Source organism: Dryas octopetala, chromosome 2 (assembly GCF_963921425.1).
Source record: "Dryas octopetala chromosome 2, drDryOcto1.1, whole genome shotgun sequence".
NCBI lineage: Eukaryota > Viridiplantae > Streptophyta > Magnoliopsida > Rosales > Rosaceae > Dryas > Dryas octopetala.
Genome location: NC_141367.1, coordinates 3,944,442 through 3,969,628, shown reverse-complemented (window position 1 = coordinate 3,969,628; position 25,187 = coordinate 3,944,442). Strand labels below are relative to the sequence as shown.

General features: G+C 38.5%; 2 protein-coding genes across 3 annotated transcripts; both read left to right on the top strand.

The window, feature by feature from the left end:
- Positions 1-11,667: 11,667 nt before the first annotated feature.
- ATMAK3 (Acyl-CoA N-acyltransferases (NAT) superfamily protein) lies at positions 11,668-14,390 on the top strand. Its single transcript, XM_086233220.1, has 3 exons — positions 11,668-11,893; positions 13,130-13,573; positions 13,767-14,390. Exons 2-3 carry the CDS (start codon positions 13,181-13,183, stop codon positions 13,938-13,940), a joined length of 567 nt encoding a protein of 188 aa, XP_086089346.1. The 5' UTR covers positions 11,668-11,893; positions 13,130-13,180; the 3' UTR covers positions 13,941-14,390.
- A 4,490-nt stretch (positions 14,391-18,880) lies between these two features.
- LOC147292575 (Pentatricopeptide repeat (PPR) superfamily protein) lies at positions 18,881-21,530 on the top strand. 2 transcript variants are annotated; one of them, XM_086233522.1, is made up of 2 exons: positions 18,881-19,157; positions 19,773-21,530. In XM_086233522.1, the coding sequence occupies exon 2, from the start codon at positions 19,791-19,793 to the stop codon at positions 21,528-21,530; it is 1,740 nt and encodes a 579-aa protein (XP_086089648.1). In that variant the 5' UTR covers positions 18,881-19,157; positions 19,773-19,790. The 2 variants fall into 2 exon arrangements, with proteins under 2 accessions (XP_086089648.1, XP_086089647.1); XM_086233521.1 differs by lacking the exon at positions 18,881-19,157 and adding an exon at positions 19,233-19,543.
- The last annotated feature ends 3,657 nt before the right edge of the window (positions 21,531-25,187 follow it).

Genomic DNA, 25,187 nt, shown 5'->3' with positions numbered 1-25,187 from the left:
TAGTGTACCTATGTGCTTGCAGACACTCACCCACGCACTCGCAGTTTCGCACACCTCCCTCGAGCTCGACTCGATCCTCACTTATCACTTTCTCTGTTTCTCAGATCTCACCGTCACTACTCTCTCTTGCCGCATCCCTCACTTCTCATCTTCGTTGATGGCTACCCGGTCAAAATCCCCAAGGGCATGAGTGTGTTACATGCCTGTGAGGTTTATATACATCCCCAAGTTCTGCTACTAGTTACTAGAGTCGATTGTCCATTGCCAGTAGCCGGGTATGTCTCTTCGAGGTTGAGAAGTTGCTGAAGCCCGTACCTCTTGCGCGATGCCTGCTGTGCATGTTTGGGGTTCCTTTCCCTATTTCCAGTTTTATATTATCTATTTATTATTTTTAAAATGCTCTTATTTTATTCTCTTTTCTTTTTGGGTTTTGGCTATACGGTTTGATAAAATTCAAATTTCTTGGAATTTGATTAAGGTCCATAAGTGTTGTACCTCATCATTTATCTCGCATTTCTTCTTGGCCTTAGATTTTTTGCTAGTTTTTTTTTTTTTTTGTTAATTATGATTCGACGTTAGACCAGGATTTTCTATATGTACTATATTTTGTGACTTTGATTTTTTTTGTTATGCTCAAGTCAACCATTTGCTATTTGTTTTTTTTTTTCCTTACTGCTGGTCTGGCTTTGACATTTACTATTGGTACTATAAAGTGTTGATATATGTGATAATTTTCTTCTTAGTAAAGGATTGTGAGCAGATAATGCTCTCTGAGTTCTCTCAAATACAAGGAGCGAAGTCAACAGGTTAGCGTTTGTTGATGCTAAAAAATGGTAGAGCACTCAAAGTCGAGTCAAACCACGTGGACTCGTTGACTTCCCACTGAGAGGATGACACGTTGAAGTGGGGTAGGAACGGATAGCTGGATCTGATTAGTGAGTAATGGTAGGAATGTAATGTCCGGAGCACCCTGCGCAAATATACAAAAGTGAGCGGGAAAGGCACCTGTGTGGTATCGGCATAACCTCCTCTGACGCTCAAGTCAGTGTCAGGAGAATATTTGAGTAGAGTGAGTGAATAGTAGAATAATGATTCAGTCCCTTTTTATGACAAGAAAGTACCCATTTTATAGTATTTTTGGAAGGGTGTCAACCAATCTGGTGATGACACGTGTCCTTTGTGACGACTTGCATTGTAGGAGTGCCACGTGTCACCTATTTCGAGGATCTGAATGAGTTGACACAGGTTGGAACCTAAGAGGTTGAAGCTTGGGAGGCTGGAACCTAGGAGGCCGGAGCCTAGGAGCCCAGGAGCTTAAGAAGGGCTTAGTCTTTGGGCCTAGGAGCCCAGGAGCCTAGGAAGGGCTTTGCCGTTGGGCCTAAGAAGACCTTGCTTAGGCCCAAATGACATGATGCTAAGTCTTATGTGACTTGTCATTATGTCAAGATGATAAGTGATACGAATAGAAGTCCCTCAAGTTTCCGAGTAAAAGGTACTTCTTGGTTGGGAACTTTGTACACAAAGAAGTCTGAGCAGAACGACAAGTGACCACATACTTGTTCCTGCTTAAAATACTGTCTATGAGTCCTCCAAGTTCCTTAGCCAGAAAAGATGTACTGTAGGAAAGCTTGGGGGGTGAGACATGAAAGATCATAATAATAACTTTTTTTTTTTTTAATTTTGATCACTCCGTATTCCGAGCCACAGACACTTGGCGAAATCCTAGTGAATCCCGCCCAATTGAATGGTGAGATGTTGCCTTTTGTAATTTAAAATTTGGACTTGAATTGTAGAGCCTAAATATAAAGAACCCAACCCACATCTCACACTTTTTATTGTTTGATTATTGTGGAGAGAGAGAGAATGAATAGAGTTCTTAATAGGAGAACCTAAGAGAGAGTGCAGCTGTGTGTTTGTGTAGGTAGGAAACAGAACAGAGGTGGGCTGGGATTGAAGGGCTTGCTCGGGTTGGAGGTGAAGGACAGCCCGGATCTGCTCGGGTAGGAGGCGAAGGGCGTTGCTCGGAGGCGCAGGTGTTCGGATCGGGCTCGGGTCGGAAAGCTTGAGCTCGGGCTTAGAGGTGCGGCGCGGGACATAGGAGCTGCTCGAATTGGAGGGGTTTCTCGGGCTTGGAGGCACTGCGCAGGGCGGAGGGGCTGCTTAGACTTGGAGTCGCTGCGCAATGCAGAAGCTCGAAGTAAGCTTGGGCTCAGAGGTGCAGGTGCTCAAGGCTCGGGCTAGATTGGTCTTGGTGGTGGCTCAAAAGTGGGACTAGGGCTCGGGTCGGGGAAGCTGCTCGGCTTGGGCTAGAAAATGAGAAGGCTGGGCTCGGGCAGGTCTTAGCGGCGGCTCAGGAACGTGGGTGCTCGGAAGCAGGTGCTTGGCTTGGGCAATTGGAGCAACTCGGAGGCCAAGGGTCGGGTAGGAAGCTTTGTTTGCTTCGCCATTGCCTAGGTGAGCTGCTCAGAGGTGCAAAAGGGCTGCTTGGAGCACTTGGCAACTCGGGTAATTTATACTTGATTTGTGTTTCTTTCTCTTTTTTTTTTTTTTTTTAATGATTGGTGATGTAGAATGGAATTGAGGTAAAGCCAAATGCTTGGAACTTGTTTGTTGAAATTTGTAAGTGAGAGAAGTGCTTGTGTCGACCCTATGCATATTTGATATCTGAATGGGGGAGGAGCCTGCCCGAGCATTAGTTAAGGTGAAATGCCTTTAATTTTGGATTTGTGTAATTTATTGGGTTTCTCTTCGTCTCAGGTCGACGGATCTTCTCAATTGAAAGATCCCCTATATGGATAATACACATTCCAGTTGACCGACTAATTCTAATTGTTTTGTTCCGAAGCAAAGATATCCACGGGGCGGTTCGTCCTATTCAGATATTCACGACCAAGAAGTATTGGATTCTCTTTCGGATAGGCCCTGAAAAGAGAAGGAAGGCTGGAATGCCAACATGCATCTATTATTGAATTCACCCGACCCGATAGTACAGTACCCATTTTAGGAACGTCCAGTGCCAAAGTCACTGAATGGGTAAGTCGCCAATCCCTAAAACGGGTGTTGGTGTTGACCAGGTACGTAAGAGCTAAAACAAGTGGGTCGGAACCCGTTTGAGCTGTTGAAGCCGCGGAATACGGGTAAGACTTGGGTTGTTATTGATCTTCCTCCTGAATTAATTTTTTGAATATTGGCTTTGATAAATGGTTGGTTGGTGATTATGGGAAAAGTGATGGTGTGAATGTTGTGGAATTGAGGGAGGAAGAGCACATATGAGGGGTGAGAAACTAGTAGTAATTTGAGTTTGATGTGTCCATGGTGTTGTCTTGGTATTCCGAGCATTTGTCATCTTGATTTGTGGTTTGTTTTGGATGGGCAGGTGTGTTGAGGTTGGACATTCCATGGCTTCCTTAGACGATTCGTTAAAGGAGAACAATTTCATGGATGAGGGGGAGTCTGACCAAGCGTCCACAAGTGATGGGACTCTAATGAGATCAAGTGTGCCCCGACCTCAGATGGAGTGTGGAAATATAAGGGTGGGAAAAGTGCTCAAAACCGTCCAAGAGAGCTTGTCCATAGTGATGAAAAGTGAAGGAAATGACATTGGTAGTGAGGACAGTGATGATGGAGAGACACCCACAAGTGGTGGTGATGTGGGTAGGCATATGGCGCCTAGGACGTAATGGTCCGTGGATGGGCTGTGTGAGAACAGGATGAAAGAGGAGGAGCTTGAAAAATTAAGGGTGGAGTTCCAAATTCCCAATTACATCCACCTGAGCCTCCCAGGGGAGAGTGATGTACTAAGCGACCCGCCGAAATGGCATATTTTGTGCTTTGCCAAGAGTTTTCACCATGGGTTTAGACTTCTTCTCCATCCCTACTTCCAATACGTCTTAAGGAAGTTAGGAGTTGCGCCTTCTCAACTAACGCCCAATAGTTGGAGGACATTAAGTGGGTTGTATGTGCCTCGATCATGGCTCAATTCACACACTTGTTTGAAATAAAGTCAAGCCCCAACTTGCGAGGGTAGGTGTACTGCTCGCGATTACTAAACGGGCAGTTCACCCATGGCACGACTCGCCAAATACAAGTGGGCCACCCAGATGCTCACATAGAGTGCCGACGAATTTCCAAATAATAGGTTGTTCGGTTGAGCCGAGCCATTAGTCTTTGTACACTTGGATTATTAGCTAATGTTGTGCTTGTACTAATAGTAATCTTTGGTTGTTTGTTTTTGCAGGGGGTGAGTGAGAGAGGCATCCATTGTCGGAAGATAGTGTGGAGGAGTTGCATAAAGTGCTTAGTCGACCCGCCCAAAAGTTGAGCTCCGCATACCTTCTGTCTCTTGAGAATTTGGCCAAGTACAGCTTTGATGCCACAGGTGAGTCTTTGTACTTCCATTCTTGAATTGTTTGTTGATGAGAAAATAACTTGTGCTCATTGGTTGTGTTGGTCTTATAGTGAAGATGACCAATACAAAGAAAACAAGTAGATCGGTTGGTCCGACCCCGCCTACCCAGAGGAGGCTGATGATGGGAGCACTGCTGGCCAGGGGTGGCTTGTCCCAAGGCAATACAAGTAGAGGCGCACTGGTGCTTGGGGGTATGAGGCATAGTGGGTCTACCAGCGTCCTTTCTCTGAAGGCTACTTCTCCTGGGAAGAAAAGGAAGACTGGAGCAGATGCGGCCGAGCATGAGATATAGGGCAGCTAATGGGCCAAATCCAGCCCCAGAAGAAGATTGTCTAGTGCAGCAGGCAGTGACGAACTTTGGAGGGTCTTAAAGAAGGGGAGGGACGACTGGGTGATCGGCTATGATGTGGAGTCTCTAACTGTTTTGCAACGGGCCTTTTCTGAGCAGTCCCAGGTAAGGAAGGGTGGTGCATCATTATGAAATATCCAAATTTATAGTTTATAGCATGTGATAACACTTTTCGTGACATTCGACCTGGCAGACACTATTTTTTACTTATCAGGCACATGTTAATGTCCTTGCCACGATGGAGAAGATGAAGGACGAGATGTCGAGCTTCGTAGTGTGGAAGGACAGAGCGCTCTCAGCCGAGGAGAAACTCAGTACCCTGGCTAGCTAGAACAATGGGTTGCAGGTCGAGCTGCTGCAGGCCAAGAAGGAGGCAGACCAGGCTAGGCAAGAGTTGGAGCAGTGCAGGCAGGAGCTGAGCCAAGCCAGGCAAAAGTTAGACAATGAGTATAACAACGGCTATGCAATTGACTTTGGCGATTGAAAATTAGAGCTGAAGAAGATGTGCCCTAATTTTGACTAGGACCGTGTGCGTGGTCTGCTAGGTGCGGGTATTGATGATGGGCATGCCAATGTCCCGGAGGGAGATACCCAGGAGGTGGAGCCCGAGGACGGAGCATCCACAGGTGGGGAGCATGACATGAGTATGGAGGATGGTGGTCTCGGAAAGGATCCCAAATAAATGTTTTGAGCAAACATGGCTGCAAGACTTGCCTGAGTGGTTGTGGGTCAGAACCATGATTGCATATCGTGTCAAGGCGGTGACCCGGCCAGTTAGGCTTTGGACTTCCTTCTGAGTCCTAGGAGATTGCATATCGATCAAGGCTTTGATTTTCTCAGGGTTTGCCTCTATCCCCCTTTGGCTCACCATGAAGCCAAGGAACTTTCCCGAAAATGCGCCAAACGTGCACTTGGTAGGGTTCAGGCGCATCTGGTACTTCTTGAGCACTGAAAGCATCTCTAAAAGTTTGTAGACATGTTCTTCCGCCCGGACACTCTTGACAAGCATGTTGTCCACATAGACCTCTATGGACTTGCCGATATACTTTGAGAAGATTGAGTTGACCAAGCGCTTGTTGAAAAAAAAAATTGTAAATAAAAGACAATAATATTACCCAACATAATTTCACCCAAATTCATTTAAGGAATAGAGGTTTTATTATTTTGGGTACAACCCATTCAAGATGGAGTACATCTCTTAATTACAATCCCTTAACTTGAGGGAATACCCTTTGATTCCAATTGCAATGAAACTAATGGATCACTTTGTTAGTGTTTGAATTTTTAATAGGTGAAAGACCTATTGAAACGAAATTTATTTGCGGCTGCGGTTGCACCCATATGTTAGGTTGTCTACATACCCATTGCAGGATCAAACCACACGTAGTTCCAAGGTTTTGGGATTTAAATGGGTGAATGACCCATTTAAATTATTTGGGTAATTTAGGTAGGGTTTAAAGCCCTTGGATTTTATTTGAGAAATTAATTTAGCTTTTATGTATGGAATCAATTTCTGGGAAATTTGAACATATTTGATTTGGTTACGGTTGCACCTGAATTTTAATAGGTTGCCTACATACCCCTGACGGGATCAAATCGAATGTAGTTCGTAAAAGGATTTGATTTGATTGGCTTTGTACCATTTATGATTGAATTTAGGATTTGAGTTTGAGAGATTTGGTTTTGTACCAATTTTAGAGAGATGGTTTTGTACCATTCGAGAATTTAAGTTTAGAATTTGGATTTGGTTTTGGCTTTGTACCAACTGAGAGAAGGTTTTGTACCAAGAAGTTTATTTTGTTTAGATGGTTGTGTTCAATTTATGCCCATCAATTTTGTCCATTTAGCTTTATTGGACCAAGTTTGCTTTGAGGGCCAAAACATTCATTTCTTTTGATTTGCAAGTAGACACCTGTAGAGAAGTTAATCCTCATTTATCATCCTCTCCTTTTTTTTTTGGCTTGCTACTTGGCCATTTGTTGTTTGCCGCAACTTTGGAAATTTAAGTAGCTCGTTAACAAACCCACTCCAATTAATGGACCCTCCATTTGACTTAATAAACCCATCAATCATAAAATAGGCCCATCAACTTGTCGCCACATTTAGAGGAAATCAGTAATTCTTATCCCACCTATATTGGGAAGAGAAGTCCCAATTGTACTGAAACAAATCTAGCACGAAATCCTCAAATTCCTAAGTAAGCTTTCCAGTCTTTGAGTTCCATGTCAACTCTAAAAGCCCACTTTAATTAGGATTTGGACTTTACGGAAATCTTTATAAATGGCAGAGAGTTGTGCCTCTCCTTTACACCCGGGTCTCACCACAAACTCCCTCCTCTCCTCAGGAAAAGATAGCACTTTGAGTGAAGACTGGTTCCTTTTACCTCCATCAACATCAGATAGCAACCAAATTCGCAACCTTTATGCATATTCATTGTTTTCTCTCTCTTTCTTCTCTATTTATGAATCATCAAGATAACATGGCCTTCTTTGCAAACTGTGCTGAACCATTCTTTATTTGTCTTTCTTGAACCAGATGTCACGAAAGCAACCTCTCACATCCTTTCTTTATCTTGCTGCAAGATCATTCCATCATCAAGGCATAAGAAAAGGTGAGTCATTTTTATCTTATCTTGTTAGCTGCAGTCCTTTTTATTTTTCTTTCCTTTGACAAAACAGAAGACTAACTCATGTTATTTTCTTGCAGGAAAAGGATCGAAATCAGCTATCCTTTTTTTTTTTTTTCCTTTTGAAATTTCAAGTGAAAGAGGTTTAGATCACCATGCCTATATTACATATTTTTTTGCTTTGCTACAGAGGAAAGTGAGACATTTTTTCTTTTATGTATATTTTGTCTCATTCCAAGATATTTCTCCTTTTTTGTTTGCAGCAAATCATTGAAACAAAATAACAAGGCTTTTAACACTTTCCAAAAGTCCAAGAGGTGGTCAAACTTTGATATTTCCTTCAATTTCTACTTTTTCACTTTATGCCATAAGTCACCAACATGAACCAAGAATTAAACTTGCAACTTGATCAATCCTCTCACTTAAAGCTCTTTCTAGCCCACTGAAGCTAGCACCAATTTAATTCTCTCACAGGTGTTTGATAAACTCAAAAGCCTTGGCGTCAGAAAATTAAAAGAGGTCCCCTCTTTATCTCCAAGTTGCAACTTTTTTATTTATTTATTTCTTTGTATTCTTTCAAAGCTGACTACTATTTTTTCGCAGACAACCTTTCCTCACATACCTTCAACCAAACAATCTACAGGTATAGCAAGCGAGCCCATTTTATTTTCTTATGTATTTTGCGGGCGTATAACCTTGCTAACTCTCTTTTCCTTATTTCTTTGTTTGCAGGTAAGTTTTGGTTCTGACTTTGATCTTTTCTTTTGTTGAAAGTGAGATTAATTTATGAGGGTTCAGTGTCAGAACCCTCTAAAGAGAAAAAGGATTTTTTTTTGTGAAGAAGTTCAGAACAGAATTCTCATCTTGAGGTGAGATCATTTATGGGGGATTCAGGCTAGAACCTCCATCTTGAAATGAAAGGAATTTATGGGGGGTTCAGGCTAGAACCCCCATCTTGAGATGAGATCATTTTTATGGGGGGTTCAGGCTAGAACTCCTATCTTGAAATGAAAGGAATTTATGGGGGGGTTCAGGCCATAACCCCCATCTTGAGATGAGATCATTTTTATGGGGGGTTCAGACCAGAACCCCCATCTTAAAATGAAAGGAATTTATGGGGGGTTCAGGCCAGAACCCCCATCTTGAGATGAGATCATTTTTATGGGGGGTTCAGACCAGAACCCCCATCTTGAAAGAAAGAACACTATCGTGAAGCCACTACCTTGAGATTGAACAACAACGGTCTTACAGTAATTCGTCTTTGGATTGCCAAAAATTCTCTCCTTTCTATCCTCTCTTATCTTCAGTCTTTCGGTACTTTTTGTTATTTTCTGAATGACCTCTCTCTAGCACTCTACCTTTTTTTATAGGCAACATGAGAAGCTTAAGAGATAAAAATCATCCACCTAAATTTGAAATGCTGATAATAATCTTTATTTTGATTTTTGAAAAGATTACTTATCAATACATTTATCTGCTTTATTTTTTTTTTTACACACATTTATCTCATTTTTTTTTCCTTTCAGGTCTTTGATACCTGCAGAAGATAAACATGTGAGATAGTCTTATCCCTTTTTTTTTGAATTTTGAAATCTTCGATTTCCCATTTTTTTTACGCTTCAACAGCGCTGGTAGGTGGCCCCGGCATTTTTTAGTCCGAACGGCATAACCTTATAACAATATAGGTCTATGTCAGTAATGAAGGCCGTATTGTCCTGGTCGGGGCTCTGCATAAGAATTTGGTTATAGCCGGAGTAGGCGTCCATGAAACTAATGAATGCATGGCCTGCTGTGGCATCAACCAGCTGGTCAATTCTTGGAAGGGGAAAACTGTCCTTGGGGCATGCCTTGTTGAGGTCAATGAAGTCCACGCACATGCGCCACTTGCCATTAGACTTTTTGACCATCACAACGTTAGCGAGCCAATCCGAGTAGGAGACTTCGCGAATGAAACCAATTTTCTGTAACTTGTCTACTTCGTCCTTTATAGGAGCATAGATTTCTGGCTTGTATTGCCTACGCTTTTGTCGGACGGGGCAGTGCTGTGGATTAAGACTTAAGCCATGAGAGATTACCTCTAAAGAGATCCCGGGCATGTCATCATAGGACCATGCAAAGACTTCGGCATTGGCATGGATGAAGTGGATGAGTTCTTCTCTGAGACCAACAATTAGCTGGGTTCCGACCCGTATCTTGTTGTCCGAGTAGATAGGTAAGATGGGAACTTCTTCCACACAATTGTCATCTAGTTGGGCAATAGCTCTGAAAGACGCATCGAGGGGATCTCCGGGAGGGTCTGGGATAGGGCAAGTGGGGGAGACATAAACAAGCATAGAAGGCTTGGCCTCTTTTTTTTTCTTGACTGAAGTCGTATAGCATGACCTGATTGATACTTGATTGCCTTTAACTACCCCTGTTTTGCATGGGGTCAGGAACTTAATCAAAAACAAGTAGGCGGAGATCATAACCTTGAGTTGGTTAAGGGCCGGTCGTCCCAGGATGACGTTGTAAGCCGTGGGGCAGTCTACCACCAAAAATTGATTAGTTGTGGTAGCGGACAAAGAACACCTCTCGAGGGTGAGTGAGAGGTAGATCCTACCAAGAAGGGTGACCATGTCGCCCTAAAAACTGAGTAAAGGAGCGATCGACAGGTCAAGCCTCTCCCGGTCAATTCCAAGGGCTGTGAAGGCTGAGGCGAAGAAGATATTGACTAAGCTGCCACAATCGACAAGGATCCGAGCTACATCGAAATTAGTTATTGTGGCCTCAATAACCAAAGGGTCATCGTGTAGAAAGATTGAATCACGTTCTTCTTCCTCAGCAAAAGAAATGGGCGACTACTCGAGCTTAGGAGTCTTTTTGCCACGGTGGAAGTCTACAGCCATAACGCCTGAGCATTGCTGAGCACTTCGGGCATATTCCTTCCTAGCCCTGTTGGAGTTGCTAGCAAGGGTCGGGCCACCACAAATGGTGTTAACTCGTCCCCGTTGTTGTCCTTTAGCCTTGGCCTTCTCAGTGGCTTCCTTATCCACAAAATCATCCAACTTTCCTGCCTGTACCAAAGTCTCTACTGCCTCCTTAAGGGTCTTCATGGTAAAGGCAAAAAACGTTCTTATTAGTTCGGTACCACGTTTGTGGTAGGCGGGGTGAGAGCTTATGAAGTATGTTCTTGATATGGGTATATAATTATGTATAAGTGACAGTGAGGATGGTATATACCTTGAACTTTGAGGCATAGGATGTCTGAAAATTTTCCTCCCTTCGTTGTCCTCCACCTCTACCATCACCAAAGTGTTTCTTGTTGAATTTTTTGAACTTTTTCCCGGACCTCCCATACTGGTTACCCGAGTAGGGCTCGAGTTGAGGTGTCACTATGATGGCCTGGTCGGTATTTTGACGGTCTATGGTAAGCGGCTTCTTTCCATACGTTTTGAATTCAGCAGTAGTATAGACAATGATCTCTTGCATGAGTTCCTTGTAGGTGTTCAGATTGCGACGGTTGATTTCAAACAAAAAGTCCCCTTCTAGGAGACTACTCTTGAAAGCAGCAAATGCTACATTTTCGTCACAGTCGCGACACCTAGATCGCTCTAGCTGAAATCGGGTGATATATTCCCGGGGGGATTCCCTGCTGCCCTGACGGACCCGCGTCAGGTTGTCCGTGGTGTAAATCTTTTCAGTCTGGATAATATACTGGCCTAGGAAGAGCTCTCCGTGCTCGTTGAAGCAATCAACCGAGCCGGGAGGAAGTTGATAGAGCCAATCTCTTGCAGTGCCAAAGAAGGTAAAAGGAAAGATCTTACACTTTGTAATTGGTGCTGCAGGGAAAAGAGAGAGAGAGGGGAGAAGAGAGAGAGATAAGAGAGAAAGAGAGAGAGATAGAGAGAGAGAGAGAGAGAGAGAGGAGGGTCGGTGCTGCGTTGGGAGGGTGGTGTTGCGGCTTGTGGGGAGGATGTTGTTGCGGGGAGGATGGTGTTGCGGGGAGCTTGGCGAGCTGGGAGGGTGGTGTTGTGGGGAAGGTGGTGCTGCGAGAAGGGTGGTGATGTGGGGAGCTTGGTGAGCTGGGAGGGTGGTGCTGTGAGGAGGTCGGCAAGGCAGGTTGGGAGGGGAGGGAGGAGAGAGATGATGTGCATTGGGAGAGGGCTTTAGGATATTTACAATGGGACAAATGTGTAAAATCACTAATTAAGTGATTAGAGGTGTGCCAAAAAAAAAAAAAAAGGGTGGACAAATAGCAGCTATCCTTAGAAAAGCTTAATTTTGAGAAAGAGGGTTGGATCAAAAGGGGTCATTTAATTAAATTACCTTCCAAACAACGCCTACTCACTCACCCACAAAGAGAATTAGTACAAAAAACCTCTACAAACAATAAAATCTTCATGTATTTTACATCTGAATACCTGAGACTGTAACTAAACGTTGAATGGCATCCAACCCAGCTTGATAATTTCTTGTGCAAATCCAACCCAGCTTCCAAAGAGAACCCAGCCGCCATCGCTATCAACTTCAGGTCAGTTCTTCATCTTATTCGCTTGGATTTGTTTTAGGGATTTGCAAATCTGAGATGGGTTTGGGATTTATGATTTCTATCCATGTTTAGGTTTTTTTTTTTGTTGTTCTTGCTACTGGTTATTGCTCATATGTTTTATTTTTTCTTTTTTGCTACTGTCGGTCCATTTGAAGTTCTACTGTAGGTTTTTGAATTTGAGATATTTTTCATGTTTTATTTTTTATTTTATAAGTTTTTAAAATTTTTTATGTTCTTGATTTGGGGTATTGCTGAAGTTTTAGTTAATTGAGTTGATATTACATTGTAGAAAATTTAATGTTTTTTCATGTTTGGGGTTCTGCATTAGCTTCTTGGTTTGTGCTTTCTTATTATTATTATTTTTTCACCATGTTTTTTGTACCTGATATAATTTTTTCATCGGGTTCTGCTGTAAATTTTCTGTTGGGTTGGTGGAATTTCTGGCATCTATATCAAATTGGGTTTTTGATATTATTATCTTAAAATACGATAGTATCTACCATATTGAATTTCACCAGTTCTGTAATGCTTGTAACCTGTTTTGGATATTCATAGTCCAATCAAGTTGTTGTTCTTTATAACCATACTGTTTCATATGATTGGCATCTATATCATCATGGGTTTTTGGAGTTCTTAAGAAGGGGGTTTTTGCATAGATACTTGGGACTTCAAAAGGAAAATATATACACCAACCACCGTACCAAACAAAAGGAAAATTATTTATATATTGTTTTTTTAAGTTTCTGCTGCCATATTTGTTTAAAAAAACAGTCTTGAGGTTTGCAATATTTTTTTTTTCATAGCTACTTCAGTAGATGTATTTTGCTGCTTCTGTAGAGGCTGCTCTACCATGAAAAATAACACTGTAAGATTATTGGTTAGTATACTGAATATATAAATATACATGATATACATAGAGGTGTGAGGCTGTGAGATAGGCAGCCGATGCAGATTTGTTAGGTTTCTTAATTAGTATGAGATGTCAATAACAAAAACTATCTTTTGCAAAAGAAGATAAAAGTCTGATAAGAGCACTGTGACCATCTTCTCTAATAAAATACTCTCATCTTCTTCAAATATATTTATTGCATAGCTATAAGAAATATATGCTTTAGTATGATATACCATTTAGATGAGGTCATTTAAGAGAGTTGTGGCCAGGAATGCTATAGCAAAACTGACATCAATTTTTTTGGATATTTTGAAATGGATTTGCAGTACTTGTTAGTTTGATAGACCGTAAGACAGAGAAAGAGAGAGACTGAGAGAATGGAATTGGAAGGAAATAGTAGGATAGAAGAAGAAGAAAGTGGGGGAGGAGGCAAAGAGGTAAGATTGTCAGGGTCAGAGATAGAGTATGTGAGCTATGGAGGAGAACATCACCTACCACTTATTATGGGGCTGGTGGACCAAGAACTGAGTGAGCCTTACTCCATATTCACATACCGGTACTTTGTGTATCTGTGGCCCCAACTCTGTTTTCTGGCATTCCACAAAGGCAAATGTGTGGGAACGGTGGTGTGTAAGATGGGGGAGCATCGCAACACATACAGAGGCTACATTGCCATGCTCGTTGTCATCAAGCCCTATAGAGGAAGAGGCATTGCTACTGAACTAGTTACCAGATCAATTCAGGTCATGATGGAATCAGGTTGCGAAGAGGTATGTATATAATATATATACCACCATTGTTCTCTCTCCTACAATTTTCAATCGCAAACATTCGATTTACATTTACATACCCTTTAATTAATTATCTATGTAGCCCTTGGCGTCTAGGCTACTAGGCCGCTGCTAAGAAATTGTTATGTTTGTAAATTTGTTGATTTTTATTTGGTTTGATGAGTTGATGAAGGTAACACTAGAAGCAGAAGTGACAAATAAAGGAGCACTGGCACTGTACGGGCGTCTTGGATTTATCAGGGCTAAACGGCTTTTCCGCTACTACTTGAACGGAGTTGATGCTTTCCGTCTCAAGCTGCTATTTCCCCGCCCAGATTTACACTCCCTTCCCCCCTATATAACATGACATGACAGTGGATTGAGATTTCCATAGCTCCCCTCTCCTCTCCTCAACTATGCAAATTTTATTGAAGCTGCCAAGTGAAGTGCTATCCAACTGAATATTTGTATAACCACCTACCCCTAAATTCGTTTAATTGCATTCGAGAGTGGAATACAATGACTTGTCTTTGGAAAGAGGTATATACAAGGTTCAAGTAATCAAATCAAAGCTACCCCCTCAATATTTTCAAGAGGGTTGAAAGAGCTCAAGCAAACGATACAGAGGCAGCCTTTGGGTCCCACTCCCATTGCAGCGTACACATAATTATCTCATTAATTTTCCCTCTTCTTTTTTTTATGGTGAAACAATTGAAAAACACAACTCCGAAGGTTTCACAATGTAGGGATATATTTTCTCTGAGAGAGCCTCTAGGGTTGATGAACTCTTTCCTGTCTAAGCTTCTTGTTGTTTTCATTATCAAGTCTTTCAATCCTCTTTAACATGCATATCAATCTTGTGTGTGCTGGTTTTGTTTGTACTTAGCGTACAAGAACTGTCATCATTATTATTAGTTGTTCCAGCACGAGGGAATCAGGATTTCAAAGTAGAATGGGAGTCTGGGCTTGTACGGGTGGCTGTGATGGAGGCTATTTAAATGGAATAACACTAATATAAACTAGGTTATAGGCTAAAACATATTTGGGAAACTTTTTTCGTGCATTGGGCTGGACTACAGCTCAAATAGCCTCCATTGTAGCTTCGTTATATGATTAACGCATATTTATGTTTGTGCAGATTGTATATACTACAAGTATTATTCATGCAGATTGTATATACGGTACAAACATAATTACAGGTTTGCTTATTACGTAAATGGTCAACTAAGAAAACCTTCCGAGCCATGTAGCATGGACTTGTAACTAAGTTGGACATTAAAGTGATTGATCTATGACGAAAGTTAAGCTAGGTGGGTGAGGTATTGTACCTTGGTTTCCATCCTTCCCCGTAGCACCAATTAACTGTCCCTTATACTTACTTTTCAGAAAAGTCGCATCTATGAACATTGTCTAAGCCACTGAAAACCCTGAATGCAAGCACCATAGCAAATAAACAATCTTTGAAAGCGAGAAGTCTTCGGATCACACTCCAAGACACAATGCAGGGATGGAGCCAGGAAATAAAACTTGGGTGGGCTGAACTTTCCAATCCTTTTTATTCATATAATAAAATTGACAGTAAGACGAATTTCATTAGTAAACAAAAAAATATACTTCTAGTAGGGGGACGTGACCAGATTTACCACTCAAATTGCTTATTTATACATAAATATAAAAGGACAACAACAAACAATAAATAAAACTGCAATGTAAATGCAATATACCATGCTAATGAAGTTGTGACCTGCGATTTTTTTCAATAAGCTATTAGATTTCAAAAGAAATTGAAATTTTAGCATGATTAATAAACAAAATTTGTATGTTAACAAATAATAATAATTAATATGATATATACAATATCAAACTAGAAACAAATTTAAACCCTAATCTCATAAATTTAAATAGTAAGGGGGAGAATGAAACTAAAAAAGTAAAACCAAGTAAACCAAAGACTGCTTACCTGAGTCTAAAGAGAAGTGTGAAGAGAATTAAAAGACTAGATGGGTAAACTAAGTGTTAAATGAAAAGAAGAATCGAAGAAGTCAATGGTTGTATACTTGTGTGTAGTGAATTAACACCCTTCTCGTGACCTTTTTCTTTGATGTATTCTAAGATTAGACAATTAGCAAACACACACATTAATAGCAACAATAAAGCAATAAAGAACACCAAGATTTGTTCTCGAGATTCAGTGAACTTTGCCTATGTCCCTGTGTGACCCTTAGAGAATCACAACTGTACTATGTATAGAATAAGATTACAATAACTTATTGAAACCCTAGACTACCCAACTCACAGCCGCTCTCTTCTCTCTTGCAAAAATAGCTCTCTTGTGTTTTTCCCTCTTGAAAAACCCCTCCCTTGAAGTCATTCACCCTTGAGTCTCTAACCCGAGTCTCCCTTTGAGTTTCTTCCCTTGAAGTTTCTAACTATTCTATTTTCTATGAGACTTGTAGTAGCCTATTTATAGAGCATAGGCTTACCAATTACAATGTGGATTCCTAAACCTAATAAAATTAGGTAATTCATCTATTAGCTAATTATATTCTCTTGTACACAAGGAAAACCCTTTAGAACTATTTCTCACACTAGGAAAGTTTTGCGCAAGTCCTCTTTGTCTTCCAAAACCGTACCCCACTAGGAAACCCAAAATCTGCCCCAAAAAACTCGACTCCCTTCCTCACTGGTCTCTGGCGACCGGTCGGCCAAGGCTTCTAGTTTCTGATCTCTTCCAGAAACTCTTGACGAGCCACTTTCACAACAATCTCCACCTTGGCGAGTCGAAATCAAAGCTATGTTGAACCTTCGAGATATCCTTTTATGTCTTAAAGTAACCTCGAACAAACTCCAAGAACCCCTTCACATTGGCAAAAACGTATTGCCTCAATGCACCTTAAGTGAGAAGGTGCTCCACCTTAATCAACTAACTTTGAAGATTGAGCAAGCTCAACCCAGATTGTACCTTTAAATCTTTACTACAGCCTCAAGATTCTCTTTGCCTTTTGTTCAATAAACCCGTTCATAGCCAACTTTGCCCTTGGATTTAGAAACGAACTTCAACCCAAAGTTCCTTTGTAAAGACAACCTAGCACACCACCGACGTTCTCATTCCTTGCTCTCACAAGCCCCCATGAATGTAGCCGGATTTCCCTTACTAAAACCATAGTAACCTCTGTCTTTTTCTCACCAAAACTTGATCACTGCTAATCTTGAAGATGAATCTATGACACTATATTTTTTACACAAGTTTTCAATGTGGCTCATTCTATATAAGATTTTAACATCCGAACCGTTTATTTTTTAAGTCTCCATTAAAATATCATCCTTGCAAAAAATTAGGTAAATTGAAAACCATTTACCTACAAAGATTAAATGGTCAATACTTCAAGTATTTATTTTGTTGACCATGTTGACAATTTAATAAATGGTTTCCGATTTATCTAATTTTTTACAAGAATGATCTTTTAATAGAGACAAAAAAATAAACTATTCGGATCATTTAAATCCTATATGAAATGAGTTTCATTGAAAACTTGTGTAAAAAATATAGTGTCACGGATTTGCCTGCTAATCTTTATCCACATCTAACAAAACAACCCCTAAAGCATGTGCATTGATTAGCTATAAGCAATAGCTATAGCTATAGCTAAAATTTAGATAAAAGTCACAAAAATCAGCTGCATTGGTTAGCTAAAATTGCAATAGCTAAATTTTTGGCTAAGTTTAGCTAAAAATTTAGGGCCCGTCTGGTAACGTTTTACAGAACAATTTTTTTTTTAAAACTGTATTGTAAAATGAAAATGACAAATTAAATTTTGCATTCTCAAAATATGAGAAGGCGTCTGGTAGAGTAATTAAAAAGCAATTATATAAAACAAAAATAATGAAAACACATTTGATATTAACCAATTATTACAACCAAATAATTATATTCACAAAAGATATTAATTATAAATAATTATTAATCAATTTCATAAAATATATAATTAAAAAGAAGAGAAGTTTTATAAAACTCAACCCACCTCGGCCGGCGCGACTACCTTGGAGGTGGAAGAGTTGTTGGTGGCCGTATTATTAATGGAGACAACACTGCAAGCAACTATGATCTAGTTGAACAAATGTATTTTCTATATGTAAAAGTTGTTAAGGTTCATGAGCTTCCTGTCATGGATGTTACGGAGAGTCTTGATCCGTTTATTGAAGCGGGAATTGGAAACTATAGAGGGATTACAAAGTATATATTTTGAGAGATGGGAAGAGAGAGAGAAAAAAAGAAAAAAAGAAATAGAGAAATAGAGGAGAGATGAAGAGAGATGGGTGAGGTGGGTAGTGGCGGGGGGGTAGGGCTGCCGCCGGAGGTGGGTCTGGTTAGGTGGGGAGGAGGTGCAGATCACATGTTTTTTTTTTTTTTTTTTTTTTTTTTTCAGTTGTAATTTTTTTTAATTTGTATATGTGTTATCTATGTTTTCTAAATTTACTGAAAACATCATTTAGTCGTTTTCTGAATTTACACTGTAAACTAGAAATTCTATTTTGTGTTTTTCAAAAACTGTTTTCTCAATACGGCAACCAAACACATTTTTGTCATTTTTTGAATTTGTAAAATGAAAAACCGTTTTGTAAAACGTTACCAAACGCACCCTTAACCATTGCATGCTCAAAAACCAAGAAAAGGTTGGACCCCATTATATACAACAGAAAAGAGAAAATGACGTGGTGGTGCATGCTAATTGGTTAGCTTCCTTGTGGCTGGGTCTCATCTAGTCTGATGTAAAGAAGCCGGCCCACTTGTGACTGTTGAAATATATGACTGTTGCACACTTGGTGTTAATTGCACATGGTGGCCGGGTTTCAATTCATTCAATTGCTTTTTAACTTTTTTACATGTATCAACCAATTAAAAGAGTATGGTGGGCTTGGTGGCATTTTAAAATTGAAAGTAGTTGGCTGGGTCTCAAACTCTCAATTCATTCAATTGTTTTTTTTTTTTTTACATGCATTAGCCAATCAAAAGAGTATATTTAATATTATAATAATATTAAAGATCTCATTCAAATAATTATAATGATATAATTATTAAACTATATTAATTTATATATTTTAATTTATTAAGAGTATATATGAATATATTTTCTAAATTAAATAGATAAATTTTAACTATAATATTTACCAATATATAAATTTATAATTTTAGCTAAAAGCTGTAATTAAATATTCCTCGTAGCTATAGCCATAGCTAAAACAAATGCACATGCTTCCGACTAACCTGATTCATTCACTCACACTCAGCCAGTCAGCCGCCTCACCTCAGTGACCTCACTCTTTCTGTCTCTCGACTCTCTGCAATCTCTCTCTCTCTGCGGTCTCTCCCTCTCGACCCTCAGCCTCCATCGGGTTCAGCCTCGAGTTCAGCCTTCAAAGTTTCTTTCTGTGATCTCCTTCTCTCGAGTCTCTGCGATATCTCCCTCTCGAGTTACTCTCAGGCTCTCAGCCGCACTCTCTCTGTCTCTGTCTCTCACTTTCTCAGTCGCTGGTCTCCGCCGTCTCCGTCCGCCGACTGTCCCCTCTCCTTCTCTTCTCCCAGGTCCCCCTTTCTAGCTATCTTTTTTTTTTTTTTTCTGTCGCCTATATGTTAGTTGCTGATTGGTTGCTGAGAAAATGGAGGAAAGTAAATGAGAATCAATGGGCGGTTTTTATCTTATGCTATCTGTTGAAGTGTTGATTTTGTTCCTTATAATTCACAGCTTCACTTAAGCAATTGTGTTTGATTTGGCTTTGTTGGTGATTTTGGGTATTATGGGAAAAACAAGACAAGTCTTGTTCATCATTAGAAAAAGAAAAGAAATTGAAAGGCAATTTCAATATATAGAGTATATGGCAAGAAAATTATCAAAGGAGCCAACCATTTCTGAGAGGACGTCTCTTATTCTTTGTGTTTTCCAACAATCAACTGGATCATGAAATTCAATGGTTATTTTGTGTACCCTTCTTTTTTCAGGGTCATATACGAAAGAGTTAACATTTTTTTTTTTTTTTTTTTTTTTATCTCAAATAGCGGTTCCTTGGGTGCCCAGAAAGAAAATAGCGATTTCTTATATTTTCAAAGCAAAAACTTATCATAAGTTTTTTCATACTGACTTATAGTATAATTATCACAAATAGTCTTGTTATGTTACTGGCATTTTTATGTTTCTTGCAGGAACTTGGGAGAGCTGGGATGCATACAATCGCTGATTCTCTTTACGTGGAAGAGGTTGACGCCGGTGAGCCTGAACCCACAATCATTTGCAGTGGCGCAGTGGTCAAATATATTATTCCTCCACCTAAAATGTTGAATGTATCATTTCCAAGCAAAAATACTAGTATAATTCAAACGCTGATCACCCTCACTGAAAAATGCAAATCAATGTTTGAGCTCAAGCAAATCCATGCTCTGCTCCTCACTGTTGGCCTCTCCCAACAACACTCCTTCACTTCCAAACTCCTCTGTTTCTCTGCGCTATCGGATTCGGGTAACACCGATTACTCGTATCGGGTTTTGTCACAACTCATCGACCCAACAATCTTTGATTGGAACACAGTCATAAGAGGCTTCTCCAAGAGCAAAAACCCGAACCGTTCGATTACAGTCTTTGTCAAAATGTTGCGTGATGGGGTCTCACCGGACCACTTGACGTACCCTTTTCTCGTGAAGGCCTCTGCTCGTTTGTTGAAGCGAGAACTTGGTGTGGCTGTGCATGCCCACATCGTTAAAAATGGGTTAGAGTCTGATAGGTTTGTGAGCAACTCTTTGATTCATATGTATGCTGCATGTGGGGATATCATGTATGCACGTAAGGTGTTTGATGGAATTCTTGTTAGAAATTCGGTTTCTTGGAATTCTATGTTGGACGGGTATGCAAAGTGTGGGAATGTGATTTTGGCACGGGAAGTGTTTGAGTTGATGCCGGAGCGTGATGTTGTGTCGTGGAGTTCTTTGATTGATGGGTATGTTAAGGCTGGGGAGTATGGAGAGGCTTTGGTAGTATTCGAAAGAATGCGGGTTTTGGGGCCTAAAGCAAATGAGGTGACTATGGTGAGTGTACTGCGCGGATGCGCTCACCTAGGTGCGCTCGAGCAAGGGAGAGTGATGCATGGCTATATGGTCGAGAATAAGTTGCCGTTGACTTTGGTGTTGCAAACATCACTTGTGGACATGTATGCGAAATGTGGGGCGATAGAGGATGCTTTGCGTGTGTTTCATGGGGGTTCGTTGCAACAATCCGATGTGTTGCTTTGGAATGCAATGATTGGAGGACTTGCAGTACATGGTTTAGTCCAAAAGTCACTTGAAATTTTTAGGGAAATGCAAATAATTGGGATTGTCCCAGATGAGGTCACCTACTTGTGCTTGTTGAGTGCTTGTGCCCATGGGGGCTTAGTAAAGGAAGCTTGGTATTTCTTTGAATGTCTTGGTAAACATGGTATGACACCCAAGTGCGAGCACTATGCTTGCATGGTGGATGTTTTAGCACGTAGAGGCCAAGTCGAAGAGGCGTACCAATTTATATGTAAGATGCCCCAGGAGCCAACAGCTTCAATGCTAGGTGCTCTACTTAGTGGGTGCATGAACCATGGAAAATTAGGTATTGCAGAAATTGTTGGAAGGAAGCTTATAGAGATAGAACCAGATGATGATGGTAGATATATTGGCTTGTCAAATGTCTATGCTGTTTCCAAACGCTGGGATGATGCAAAAATCCTTCGAGAAACCATGGAGAGAAGAGGAGTGAAGAAATCCCCTGGGTTTAGTTTTGTGGAAATATTTGGAACCCTTCACAAATTTGTTGCTCACGATAAATCATATCTTGAGTCGGAAGAAATTTATGTGATGCTGAATTTTATTTTAAACGAAATTAAATTTGATGTTGATTACAAAAATGAAGAATATTTTTTGCAAGCCATTGGAAATTTATGAGTTTCATGATTTTTTGGACATTGAATATATAAATAAATATCTTTTGGCCTTCAGATATATACTTACACCATAGACACCAATGCCATGACTTTGGAGTGGCTTACATCATTTAGTCGTTTTTTGAATTTATATTGTAAACTGGAAATTTTATTTTGTGTTTTTCAAAAATTGTTTTTTTAATACGGTAATTAAACGTATTTTTGTCATTTTTTGAATTTGTAAAATAAAAAACCATTTTGTAAAACGTTACCAAACACACCTCTTCACTGCAAATTCAAACACACCTCTTCACTACAAATTCAGAGTTGTGTTTTGGCAAGGTTGTGGCATTTCAGCTTCTAAGATATATTTAATGTGACAAGGTTGTGGATATATTCAATATTTAATGTGATGCCAATCTGAAGGCACTTTTGCTTGGTGACGAACCTCTTCATTACAAACCCAGTACATCCAAAATTGTTTCATAGGCGTGTGTCAAATATTCTTCTTAATGTCCAAAATGTTGATTGTGTAGATGGTGGATTCTTTCTGAAAATTTCATGTATGTACATCAGATTTGTTATTGGAAACTTAATTTGAAGAGAATTCAGTGATTTCTTTGCAAGTGTATGAAATTTACCTTTACTTCATGCCTTGTCTTCTGTACAGAGGCACTCTAGGTTTACTAATATATAATATAATAAGCTATGTTTAATGAGTATAATTATTAACTATAATTATATTATTGACAAATCCCCTTTATTATATTATTGATTATAACATAGTAGTCATTCTCTTAGGCGATTGCTCACATTTTTTTTTTTTTGAAAATTAGGATTAAATACCAAATATCAATAGTTTTTCAATAAAGCAGCAAGCCACTAATTTTTTAGTTTAGGTATTAATCTAGAGTAAGACATTTTGGATTAGGTCACAAATCAGTTTGTTATATAGTTGTGACTGTCGAACAGTCACAGTTGTGATTAAACTGTGACTGTTTCAAATTTATAAAAATTTAAAATTTTTAAGAGTTTAATACTTTTGATTTAAGCTTGGGGGATGAAGTCATATAACTCAAATACTAAACATTAAAGTTTAAGCCTTACAAATATTGAAAAAACAACAAATCAATAAAAACGTTATGACTGTTAGACAGTCACAGCTCGATATAACCATGTTTTTTAAAATTGGTACCTAAACTGAAATTTAGTACCTAAAGTAAAATGACATAAATATTTTGGTAGTTAAAATGAAAAAAACATTATAATTTGGTACCTAAAATTAACGGACCTTTTTTTTTCCACATATTTTTAGAGTCGAGCTCTCGGTAGCAACTGGCGAGTGTTCGGCAGTGTCTTTTTATTATTCTCTGAGATTTTGGCACCAGGTTTGTCGACTTTATATTATGTAACTCCGGGATTTTGGGCACCTTATCCTCTGTAACAGATTTTGATTGTTACAAATTAGAATGCAATATGAATGTTTATTTATTGTTAGCTTCTTTGCCATTGTTTAATCTTTCATTGAGGAAATTACAGATTTAGTCCAGTTATTTTATAGTTAATTCAATTTTGGTTCACAATCTTTTTTAAATTCTGTTTTGGTTCACTAATTGTTCCACTTATTCAATAAAGGTCCAGATTTGTTTTCTCAAATTTGGCCTGTCTTTTACCCTATCAAATCTCACTCAAATTCAGCAAACATATACTTGTTTTAAAGCTATGCATTTCTTCTTTACAACCATATAAAGATCATTCAAATTGGATTTCTAAAACTCAAGATAATTGACCTAAAGTAGGGTACCCGAAACTGCTAATTTTTCAAACTTCACCCAATCTCAATTATCTTAGATTCTAATACTTCAAATTTGTTTTTATGACTAAGAAATGATGAAATATAATTTATACTTCAATTATAATTGAAGAAAACATAACCTAAAAGATTTAAAGTCACAAATCTGGACCTTTATTGAACAAATAAAACAATTAGTTAACCAAAACAGAACTTAAAAAAAATCGTGGATCAAAATTGAACTAGGTATAAAATAAGTGGACCAAATCTATAATTTCCTCATCTTTTATTCATTGATATACTGGTGAAGCATAATTTTATGGGAAAAAGAGCTTAAATTAATATTCTCTCACTTATTATGCACGCCCTTTTCTACAAGAATTGTTCCTACATGTATTAATCTATATTGTTGTTTTCTAAGTTCTTTAGTTACTTATGGACTTAATAAATCTAATATTATTTCTTTATCTATACAACTAATTTCTTGTTAACTAATACTAGTGACTATGCATTTCTTGCTTTCTAGTATTCCTAAATGATATAATGAGTTCTTATGTTTTTGTGTATTTTCAAATCATGATCTAAGAAATTCTTGTACTCCTATTTTTGTTGGGTAGATGTCTTCGGTTCTGACCACTTATTTGCCTTTTCTTCTGAATAGTTCTATTTAGTATTATCAAAGGTCCATTGACTTTAGGTACCAAATTATAATGTTTTTTCATTTCAACTACTAAAACATTTATGTCATTTCACTTTAGGTACTAAATTTCAGTTTAGGTACCAACTTTAAAAAACATGGTTATATCGAACTGTGACTGTCTAACAGTCATAACTTTTTTATTGATTTATTATTTTTTCAATATTTGTAAGGCTTAAACTTTAATATTTAGTCTTTGGGTTATAGGACTTCATCCCCCAAACCTAAATCAAAAGTATGAAACCCTTAAAAATTTTGATTTTTTTTAAATTTTAAATAGTCACAACTGTGACTGTTAGACAATTACAACTGTAACTGTTCGACAGTCACAATTGTATAACAAACTGATTTGTGACCTAATCCAAAATGTTTTACTCTAGGTTAGTACCTAAACTAAAAAAAATTAGTGTTTTGCTGCTTTATTAAAAAACTATTGATATTTGGTATTTAATCCTAATTTTCTATATTATCAAAGGGATTAATTTTCTTATGTTTTCTTTCAGTTTTTCTTAAAGTTAATCCTTCTAGTTTTTGTACTAATTCTGGAGGTAGTGTAGCTTTATGATTTGCTAAGGTCTGATGTATATATATTATATATTTGTTCTTCAAGACTTTCTAAATTTTCTGATATGTTTACCAGAAGTTGAATTATAAAATTATTTTGTCTAATAGGTATATGCTGGTTTGGGATACTAGATGTGTAATCTAAAATTCCTACAAGTGTTGTATTTGATTCTATTTCTTAAATTGTTTGAATGACTTCTATATATTTTGTACTAGTTTTTGCACTTTGCATTTAATTTAATAGCTTTTTTATTTTATTATGTAATAAATCTACTTGTTCTGCTAAATTCTTTTGTACTAATTGAATTTGTTGTACTTGTTTTAATTGATATATAATAGCAGGAAAATTTTGTATAGTCTAAGTTTTTCTTATAACAGTGATAAAGATTTTTTCTTGATTTTGTGTTAAAAGTTCTATTAACTGATTTTGTTTGTTTTGTTCTAACTTAATATTTTGTGATAAATTAATTATTAAGTCTACAATACTATTTTCGATATGCTATCTTTATTATGTAAAACATGTTTATATTGAGTGCTAGGAAAATAACAAAGCAAAATATTTTGATATAAAGTTAATTTCTTCTTTTGATGTTCACTTAATTCTAGATTAAGGTAATCTATCATAA